This window comes from Citrus clementina, unplaced genomic scaffold, assembly GCF_000493195.1.
Source record: "Citrus clementina cultivar Clemenules unplaced genomic scaffold, Citrus_clementina_v1.0 scaffold_5, whole genome shotgun sequence".
NCBI classification, from domain to species: domain Eukaryota; kingdom Viridiplantae; phylum Streptophyta; class Magnoliopsida; order Sapindales; family Rutaceae; genus Citrus; species Citrus x clementina.
Window position 1 is genome coordinate 40,222,934 of NW_006262201.1, and position 11,024 is coordinate 40,233,957.

The following is an 11,024-nucleotide window of genomic DNA, read 5'->3' on the forward strand; positions in this document are numbered from 1 at the left end:
TTGTGAATTATAATTACTTGCTTGTTTGGCATCTTCATTTTGGCCAATTCAAATGTCTTTGATTTGTGTACGTGTTATGACGGTTTGATCTATCAACTATTCCAAGTAGATATTATATCATTCTATTTACTTGAGGTAGTCAATTGAATTACATTATTCGATGTGACATGTATTAATTAATGGTAACTCTAGGCATTAATCATGTATAATGTCAGTATGGCACGATTACCACAAATTTAGTTACGGAAAATATTTTCATATAACTAACAGAGAATGTAACAGAATGACATAAGTTCTCCCATTTCAAAACTTTGAACTAGTAATTGGTACTTTTTATTTGTACTATTTGGTTTTGTAAGATTGGCTGAAGAACTCGTCCTTTGGATGAAAGCGGAAGGGATGGATATCTAAATTTGTATTAACAATTTTTGTCACCTAATAACCCGTTCAAAGAATATTTAAAACAATGGGGTTTATTTATTTCCATTTTTGCAAATTGTAATGGATCTGATCTAATATAATTCAATTCAATATAAATTTAATGGGTTTAGTGGGTTATTGTGGGTTGATTAGATAATTTTTTTCAAATCTAATTATTAATTGAGTTCGCTTAGATTAACTATGATGAATTCGTCTAACCCAATAGTAAATCTCTAGAGACCTAAACAATTTTACCTAATTTTTAATCTCTTTTTATTCTTTTATAAAAGATACTGTCTCATTCTCATATTTACTAGACCATACTCTAGTTTCAAAATTCAAATTGCTCTCTCAAATTTCAATTCTCAATTAAAGTTAAGATACTTCTTTCATTTATTCATTCTTTTTAATATTGAATTCGTTTATTTATTTTCACAAAACATATATATCTAGAAGTTCATTGTCGAAAGTTTATTTATTTTAAGATGGGTGGTTTTAGATTTCTTTATTGAGCACTAGATGGTGAATGAAATTTTCACGTTTTAATATATTTATAATTAATTTAATAAATTTCATTTTAAGTTTCATATTTTCGTTTATTTTTATTTTTAATTTTTAATTTTTAATTTTTAATTTTTATTTGACCTTCAACCCAATCAAACCAGATGATTTAAAAATTGAATTGAATTGAGTTGAACATAATTATCTAGTTGGGTTAGATTAATTTTATAAGTTAAACTATTGGCACCCCTTCAAAACTCTTACAAAACCCATCACACTCACATTTACAATTTTAACATTAATCAAATAAAGAGATATTAATTTCAATTTTTTTAATTTGTTGTTAATATCCTGATATGAGACTTTCATTTACAAATGAACATTAAGATTGACATCCAACTAATTCCATAAAAAAATGATTTGAATGAAATAAAAAAGACTAATATGATACAACTTGTTCTTGGCAACCTGGGTTTGGGTATTCAATGAAAACCGATTGTGGAAGAAGATGGATTTTTCAATTTTGTTGTTTCCTTATTATTATTATTTTTTAATTTTTACAAGCTATTTACGCATTGCTGATTGCAAGATAACCTCTCTCTCTCTTTTTAAAATGTCATATGAACTACTTATTAATAGAATAATGGTAAGCTAGTGTGTTTATTTATTGAGTCGTTTTTTAATAACAACAAAAATTCCAGTGCTACCAGCAGGTGAAAGAATAAGTTTAAATTAAATTTTAGTGCTACCAACGGTGAAAGAATAATTTTAAAAGTTTGATAGATAGAGAGAGATGATCAAATTTTTATTGTAGCGTACTGAGAGAGATGAGAGCAAAGTCATTTGCGGAATTAGAATTGGTGCTTTTAGAGTGAGAAATTGTTTAAACTAATTTTAGTGGGATCTTAAGAATAGAGGTTTTATGAGCATATTTAAGAGGTGCCAATAGCACCACTCTAATTTTATTTCAACTCATTCAACAGTGAATTGGATTCAATTTTCACAAACTCTATCACCCAATCCACTCCCACTCCTACTTAAAAGTAGACATTGAATATAAAAGAGTAATAACATAAAAAACAAGAGAACATGAATAACTTCATTTGAATTGTCCAAATTACATTATATGTAACTATACTGATTAACTTTAATTTTTCTCTCTTTTTCTCCCATGGATTTTGGAATGGAAGTAATAGAAAATTGAAATTCATCTACCATTCTCATATCGTGCTACTCACAAAAGCTTTTCTGCCTTAACATGAAAAATCCTGATCTTTGCCTCGATTACTTATCAATTTGTGAAATGAGAGATCAGAAATAGATTCCAAAAATCAAATGCCAGAATAAAAGCATTATGATGATGCATCTTAACTTCAAATCTACATAAATCCTCTCACTGGTGGTGTTGGTCAGCATCAATTGGTTAAGGTTAAGAATGAATTAATAATTACCCAACATTACCCTTGTCCAAATCTAAGAAGAACTAACTGCGTCGGAAAAATCATCCAACACTACAGATACAACCTACCAAGTTCACATAACTTAACAATGATTTCACTCTTTTGGCTGACTGAATGTTCTCGTCTTTCTTCTATCCTTCATATCCTGCTGCTACTCCAGACACTCTTATAAGAAATTATTTCTCCTCATAAAGGTTGGAGAGTCAAGATGAAATTTATCATAATAGATGATCTTCATGTGTATTATCCTGGATATAAGAATTCCATTTTTTTTTAATCCTTTTAAAACCTTTTTTTGACCTTTGGTCATGTCAGTTGGAGTCATCCAGCCAACACCTCATACTTTCGCCACCTCTTGAATGTGTTGAGAATGGCTCTTACCAGGTGGAATGAAAATCAGATCTTCCCAACCAGAGTTCTTCTCACTTGTCTGCATTAGACCAAAAGGACTTAGTACCACCACTTCAATTTTGTTTTCATTAGACAAAAACATTAAGACACGGTACCTCCATCTTCTTCAGAACGTCTTCCAAACTTCCTACCTGTTTGAACAAGTACATTCAAATAGTGAGTACAATTACAAATCCCTAAAGCATGAATGAGAAAATTTTATTGCATTGTCATTTTGCTGATTTTTTTTTTCTTCATTGGCATTGAATTGTCTAGATTTGTTATTTATCAACTGCATCAACTTCTAAATGTTTAGTGCTCGTCTTGCCCCACCATTATTCCAAGTATTCCTCAAATGAGCAAATGAAAGTGATAAGATGCTTTTCTACCATAATATGTTGAGAGACACCAGCTCCTCTTGATGCCCTAGAAACCTTTGAGAGTTCCTTTTCTATATCTTCCTGCACAGGGAATGGCAAGGGTTATTAGACATGAACTGGTAACTTCACATTGCAAAAATCAGTTCTGATAAGCACAACATCCACTAGGAGCTCCAGTAACAACAAACCTTTTGGAAATATACGGGGCAATAACGCTTGTTCTTCTTCTTCACTACCAGAAGTTCTGACTGCACACATAGCATTCATTAGAGATTTGATCTGGGACCAAAAAAAAAAAAATCACATGCGGAGATAACATATATACATGTAAATATCAAAGTTGGGTTGCCTAGCAAGCCCCCTGCAGTGACATCACAGGAAGTGTTCGGTGCCACAACGATATTGGTTGGGCATAGCTAGATGATTTCATTTTTTGTCAACAATTTGAAAGTTTCCTGAATTATCATTTTTCCTTATCTTCTAGTTTTAATATTTTTCCTATTTCCTAGAAAGATATATTTTATGTTTTTTGTTGCCATCACTTTATTGTAAACCTCTATTTAATGGATGCTAGTCCAATCAATAACTAAGAATTTTCTCTGCAAATATGGTCTCAGAGCAGTGAAATAACTAACTAGGTTACATTGTTCAAATATCCAATCCATGGGCAGCTTGTGAGAGTTCTGCCCATACAGGTACTGTAGGAGATGGACCTGCAGAAGTGATCCAGTGAATCCTCTCTGCAGACCTTTCCAAATATCAATTCGAGTATGAATGACACTCCTACTCTTCAAATAATCCAGCATAAGTTGAATGAGACCAATTTTCTAGAGTGGTCTCAATCTGTAATGCTTGTAATTCAAGGGAAAGGAAGGATTAATTATCTAACAGGAGCAACAACGGCTCTGAAGGAGAACCTGGCTTTCAGACTTGGGAATCTAAGAACTCCATGGTGATGGCGTGGCTGGTCAATTTCATGGATCCCAAGATTGACCAATTGGCTAAAAGTATTTGTTTTACAAGACAGCGAAACAGATATGGGACACTGTTAGAAAACTGTATTTCGACCTAGGAAATTCTTCTCAGATTTTTTAGATTCGTTCTGCCCTGACAGATAGGAAACAAGGCTACTTGTCAGCGACAGATGGTTACAATGATCTCTGTGGGCTTTGGCAGAAGCTTGATATTTTCCATGATGTTGATTGGCACTGCACTGAAAATCATAAAAAATATACCCAAATGCTCAAGGAGAGAGTGTTTGACTTTGTTCATGGGCTGAACAAAGAACTTGATAAGGTTCGCGGATGTGTCCTTGGAGTAAAGCCTTTTCCTAAGATAATGGAGACCTTTTCTGAGGAGTTGAAAATGAGTGATGCCTGGGGAATAGGGATCTAATTACAAACAATCAGTCTCAAAATTCAGCATTAGTTACCAAGAAAAATGAATCAGTCATGGTCGATCAATGGGGTACCAAGAAGGGTAATTGTGCTTGGTGTGATCACTGTCAACATTTTTTTGTTTGCGTTTTTTAAAGACTGTCAACATTATCATCTTCAAAAGATCTTCACCCAGTAAGTGAAACTGATTTGAAAATACTGAGTAGAGTTTTCGAACCCATCCGCAAGGCCTGTGGGCCAGGGGAACTCTCCTTTCTAGATTTATAGTGGCCTGAACACATATTGAAATGGTTTGGTAATTCACCATATACTGCTTCAAGAGACATGTCCAGAAAAAGAATTGACTTTGCCCATTGGCAGATCAAAAGATGCTCATAATAAATAACACTAGCATGCACAAGCTATTGGGATGTCACTTGAATTTATTGTGAAGATCAATCAGTTCGCCAAGACCCAATATGCACATACACATGCCCAATAGATGTGGAAGCAAACCATTAAACGAATTAAAAAGTCAGAGCTGCTCAATTTATACACCTAATAGCTGGTTTTAAAATGTTTCCATATTCGGGAACAACTGAAAAGTAACAAACATAAATATAGCATACCTGAAAAACAGGAACTCCATCAAAGCCAGTCCTGACATCTGCAGCTTTCATCTGATGATCATAAAATATTGTTAGTGTTAATTGAATACGGCTCATCTGAATGTAAACATGCCTTAGTAAGGTCAATTAAAATTTTTATTGACTTGCATAGGTGCTGATTGTACTCAAATCTGAACAGCCTTGGTAGCATTTGAGGGAAAATACAGTATAACCTACAAAGGTCACGTTGTCACTCTAATACTTAAACAATCAACTCTTCTCTCTCTGAAAAGTAAAAGTTCAACTATCCACTCATCTGATGAACGCACCTCTAATGCATTCCTTATTTGAGCTGGATCAGGCAAAAAGCGAAATGCAATACCTTCAACCTTCAGCATGTAAACCTGCAGGACATAGAAGCAACAATTCAAAAGATTTTATTATGTTTAAAGAAGTAGATTGATTTCAAGGGGAACAAACAAAACCCTTTAGAATTACACAAGCATGATGGATCACAAAAGAAGTTAACAATGTGTATGCTCCAGAAATATAAGTCACAAACTCATTGTCCTGAACCGATATCACATACCACATTTTAATTATTGGAACTGATTTTCAAGTACTAATTTATTTCTAGCTCAAAGAAACAAAAAGAAGCATCAGAATCTGACCTGGTCAAGAGTAATAGGAACAACCTTAGCCGCACTTCGAAGCTCTTTCCTCCGCAATCGAACCTGAAAATCACCAATAAGATTGTATTATTATTTTTTAAACCGAGAAAAGAAAAAGGAAAAAACAAAAAAGACGCAGCAGAAAATATAAAGAGTTTGAGAGATAAATCAAACCTGAGCGAGAAATGCCTCGGCATCTTCTTGTCGAAAGCAAAGCAGGCCAATGGACTTGGCTCCATTTGGATCCGAGATAAGCACAAACTCGTTGCTAGAATTGCTAACAGTATACACAGCGGTACCGGCGAGTGTTTTCGAGACAAAATCAGAGCTGAGAGTGGCGGCAAGCGCCTGCTTCGGCTGCGACAAAAAGGCAAACGGCGGCACAGACAGAGGGGGACGCTGAAGCCTGCGGCTTAGAGTCCGCTTGGTGTCATCGAGCCGGCTGGAGAGTTCGGAGCCCAGCCGGAGGCAGTTTTGGTGGATGAATGTGGAAAGGGATAAGAGAGGATTTGTGAGCACTTGGGACTTGGGGAACTCCATTACTGATTTTTTATTTCACTTAACAAATTGGATTTTCAATGCTTTTTTTTTTTATTTACACACTAGTCTTCTGGTCTCAATTAAGGAATAGGAAGGATACTGTGATTCGTTAAAAACACAGTCCGGTAGAGGAGCTATTCAATTTTTCCTCTTTCTAATTTGTTGTTTTTTAAAACTCAAAATTCGACCGTAATAGTGGGCCACCAGGCCCAACTCTTTTGGGCCTCTCTACAGCAGTGCCGCGCTCCAATATCAAAAGAAGCCGATTATTCTAATTAGGTGATATCATGGAATTAACAATGCAATTTTCATTTTATATACATAAATTTATTTAATCATGCTGATCGCAGGAAGCAAAACAAGAGTCGCCACTGGCTAATTAGCAGCTCGAAGGAACGCATGCATGCATGGGGAGACGTCTTCTACAATGATGTCTTGACCACCGTGTGCTTTACGTGCGAATTTGTTCTTCATTAGTTGAATGAACTTGAACATTTGAAATGTTCTTTCCAAAGAAAATTCAAATACCAGCAGCAAAAGTTAGTCTAATGTTAAAGGGTACGCAGCTAGCACTAGTCGGTGTTTATCCACCAAAGTTGATGCTTGAGAATTGAGAATCATATATTTTACTTCTTTCATTTTATGATACCACATCCCACAACTTTTTCCTAGTATAAATAGAATAACCTCTTTGCTGGTCTCTTGCTACACAGATAATTTTTTATTAATAAAATTAAAGAACCAGTAGTAGTATTAATTAATTAAGATGCCATTTTATGTTCCTAGAAATGGAAGTATTGCTCTATCAGAAGATCATATGAAGGTTCTTCTGAAGAGATATGATAAAGACGGGGATGGCCGGTTAAGCAAGAAAGAGCTTCAGGCTGCCTTCCGTAACTCGGGTTTACATTTCAGTGGCTTTAGAGCCAGGCGAGCTCTACATCATGCTGACTCCAACCACGACGGCTTCATTGGCAATGATGAGATGAAAGAACTCGTCATCTATGCGGCCAGATGGGGATTTACAGTAAAGTAGCAAGCTACGACGCTAATCTATGGAGGTCATAGTTAAGCTTGTAACTAAGAAAATTAAGATTTTGAAATTTAATTTGTCTGCTTATTTTGTGTAAGATTCTGTCTTATATTTGTGTCATTAATTAACTGATCTAAAATAAATAAATAAATAAAAAATAAGTTCAACAGGAATCGTCATTTTGTATGTTGTTATCAATTTTATAAGTTTGAAGATAAGAAGATTTGCCCAGTCATGCGAAGTTTCTATGAATCTGTTTGGGATTGTTGATGGGAGTCTCAAAAGTGATTAGTTTTGATAAGTTAAAGCTTAATCTTAACGTCTTATTATTTAGTAAAAGAAATGACATCAATGAAGTATAAATATAATTTTGTTTCAGTCGCCAGTTATTTCATATACACAATAAAGAAATTGTACACACGTGTTTATATATAGTTGTGCAAGTAATTTTGTTGAATTTTTTTTTTATATGTAATTTCGTTAAACATTAAGTTCATTTTATTTGTATTATTGAAACAAATTAATACTTTAACAAGAATAATAGTAATTTAACATCTTATTAGGAAGATTTACCAAATATATAAAATTTATTAAATATATTTAAAAATCACAATATTTTTAAAATAAAATTTATCAAACACTTGGATTGATTTTCTTTACGATTGATACAATGGCTGTGCCACGCTGAGAGCAGCTACTGACTGCCACACCAGCCACGTAGTATATTCTTTCGTAGTTCATTCATGGTAATTTTAATTTTCAAATGCAAATTTATAATGTTAAGTGGAGCTAGGTTTTTTTTTTTTCTGTTTTGTCCTGTTAAAATGTTGTTGTATCAATGTTGTGTTATTAACTCTGGGCGACAAACAGTCCAGTGGCTGATGCTTTTGGATGGAAAATAAAAGATAAGAACCTCATCAAAAACAAAAAAAAAAAATTGTATTGTCGGCCCAAATACAACTTTAAATGCTGTTGTTGTCTGGTTAGAAATGTTCTATTTTCAGTATTTGTAACAAGAGTATGGTTGGTATGATTGGATGATGCTAATGGTCAATTCGAAGTTCGAACTAAAACTGGAATTTTAATTAACAGAACCAGAGTATGATGCAAGTTACTTTTTGAATTGATTTAGCTTTAAGCATGTTCTTTAAGTACATGTCGAATCCACTTGAACTCAAACCTACATGGACTATAAATTTGGACCGGCTCAGGTTCACAATTCAGACTGAGTTCGGCACCGTTTTTCTCTAATTAATCCGAGCGGGTTCGGGTACAATGACTCTCATCAGATCCCATAATTTTTTGAATTGATTTATCTTTAAGCACGTTCTTAGCACCCAAATTCAATAACCAGGCAGTAAAATGAGGAAAAGAAAAATAATCTAAAAGGCAATGCTCCACTCAGCAATTAGCTGAACACACCCACAGAAACTTCGAGACCACACTACAGATTCACTGTACTAGCCACGAGTATTGAGTTGTTTAGTCCAAGTGTGTTATATATATATATATATATATATATATATATTAGAGCTTGCCTATATATATATATATATATATATATATACTGATTCGGGAACGACGACAATAATATATAGATATCGTGTACGTTATGCTAACCCTCTTCCTTTTTAAACCATTGTAGCACTGCTGTTAGATTTTTATTTTATATATAGGACAAAAGGCATGTCAATATAGTTACAAAATACATTGTACGTTTCGGTTCAGAGAACCTCGCGGCTAGATTTTATTTCGTATTATATTTTAATGGTACTAAAGTTTCATCAAAAAGCTTTTCTGTGATATAACACGGCTAGTTTCATCAAAAAGTTTCATCAGAAAAGAGGAGACAATTAATTAGTTCGGCTGCACGCGCGATTAATTTTACGAACATGGGGATATATTAATTTCTTTCCATCAGCTTTAAGATTTCAGCTCGTTTTATATATTTTAAGAACACGTGTTGATTAATAATCCTTAAATAAACTAAAGTTGTCTTAGAAACTATAGAAACATCGGCGAGAAGGAAACTCTTCTTTTAAATTCTGTATGCCCATCAATTCAGTATTGCATATATAAGGAGCCTTTCAATTGTTGCAATTGCATCGCATTCAGCTAATCAACATATATATTAGCGAGAAACAGTAACTAATCAACAAGAGGAGGAGCAATGCCCTTGTGGGTACCAAAAGGTATGGGCTTAACGCCAGAGGAGGAGCAGGTCAAGCGTTATCTGAAGAGATATGCTACTGATGACAAAGACGGTAAGCTTAGGTGGAACGAGCTGAAGGTAGCCTTAAAAGACCTAGGACTGCACTTCAGCGGATTCAGAGCCAAACGTGCAGTCCACTACGCCGATGTAAATGGAGACGGATGCGTTGATGAGGAAGAGATGAATGACCTTGTCAAATATACTGTTAAATGGAGGTTGTCCAACAGTAAGTGTTTTCTACTTTCAGTTGAATTGATCTCTGAAATACTATCAAATATTTTCGTTTCGTGTATGTTTTGTTTCAATTGGTATACCATGCTACTATTTAGCGCATATATATATATAGGGGGTGTTTGTGTTTCTGCAAATCAACATGCATTTTGCTGATATAATAATTGGACTCTGCGGTTTTCTATTGATCAGGGATTGCTGGAGAAAAGAACTCTTCGAGATCGAGATAGAGAAGGCTAATGCTAACGTGCACATGCCGGGTGCTGTACTGCCTGTGTGTGGCCGATTATCGACTCTGGTTGTTGGATAGCATATGATATTATTATTTGTAGTCACTTTGCACTGCCACCCTCGCCATCTCAAATTAAATATATCCTCTTGGATTTAAACCCTCGACCTCAATTGGTATCTTCTTTAGGCCTTAGGGATCGATTTTGTGTTGATCAGTTGTTTAATTTTATCAGTACCACTGTGCGTAGGAACAATTCTTTGGAGCCCCGTTTCATAGGGTGTATGCATATATGGTGAAAACTCATTAAGAATAAATTAAGTTTACAATTAAAACAATTTTGCAGCAACGAAGTATTTTACAATTGACCTCGTATAGATCTTGTTAGCTTTTGTTTTTATTTAAGCAATGGTTTGCTCCAAGTTTCTGGGTTCTTTTGGCCATCCCTACGCTCATGTTTGATGCTCTAAGGCTTATTAGAAAAAAAAATTTAAAAAATAAAATCGATTTTTTGAAACGCATATACTATTTGATAATAATTAATGACGTTAATTTTTCAGATTGGTACTTTTAATTGGTACACATGTTCAATAGCAACTTGAAGAGAAATTAAGTCTTTGGTTTCACAATTTCAATCAAGAATAACAATAAAGTCATGAAAACTCTTTGTAGAAACTTGAGTGTATAAATTGATGTGGCATGATATTATAATAAAAAGCACTGTTACACATATATTTATAACTGAAATACAACCAGAACATTACTAATCATTCATTTATTGGTGCTGTGTGGGATTATCATGTTAATGATGAAAAATAAAATCAATAATAAATAAGACATGACAAATATGACTGTTAAAACATCATTTACTATACAAATATATATAGTATTGATGTTCAATATGGCGGTTTCAGAAGTTTCAAAATCTGTACCTCATTATCATAATTGCTATTATCTTATCACGAAAGGTTAA

The 11,024-nt window shown here is 34.0% G+C and overlaps 2 protein-coding genes across 3 annotated transcripts; one reads left to right on the forward strand and one right to left on the reverse strand.

Moving 5' to 3' along the window:
• Window positions 1-2,074: 2,074 nt before the first annotated feature.
• Window positions 2,075-6,467, reverse strand: LOC18041934 (protein TIC 22, chloroplastic). 2 transcript variants are annotated; one of them, XM_006434725.2, is made up of 8 exons: window positions 5,981-6,467; window positions 5,807-5,869; window positions 5,465-5,539; window positions 5,157-5,207; window positions 3,340-3,399; window positions 3,161-3,232; window positions 2,888-2,923; window positions 2,075-2,811 (listed from the first exon to the last, which is right to left on the reverse strand). In XM_006434725.2, the coding sequence occupies exons 1-8, from the start codon at window positions 6,344-6,346 to the stop codon at window positions 2,719-2,721; spliced, it is 816 nt and encodes a 271-aa protein (XP_006434788.1). In that variant the 5' UTR covers window positions 6,347-6,467; the 3' UTR covers window positions 2,075-2,718. The 2 variants fall into 2 exon arrangements, with proteins under 2 accessions (XP_006434788.1, XP_024040644.1); XM_024184876.1 differs by lacking the exons at window positions 2,075-2,811; window positions 2,888-2,923; window positions 3,161-3,232; window positions 3,340-3,399 and adding an exon at window positions 4,070-4,542.
• A 2,943-nt stretch (window positions 6,468-9,410) lies between these two features.
• LOC112098520 (calmodulin-like protein 6) lies at window positions 9,411-10,252 on the forward strand. Its single transcript, XM_024185058.1, has 2 exons — window positions 9,411-9,817; window positions 10,015-10,252. Exons 1-2 carry the CDS (start codon window positions 9,550-9,552, stop codon window positions 10,050-10,052), a joined length of 306 nt encoding a protein of 101 aa, XP_024040826.1. The 5' UTR covers window positions 9,411-9,549; the 3' UTR covers window positions 10,053-10,252.
• Window positions 10,253-11,024: the final 772 nt, after the last annotated feature.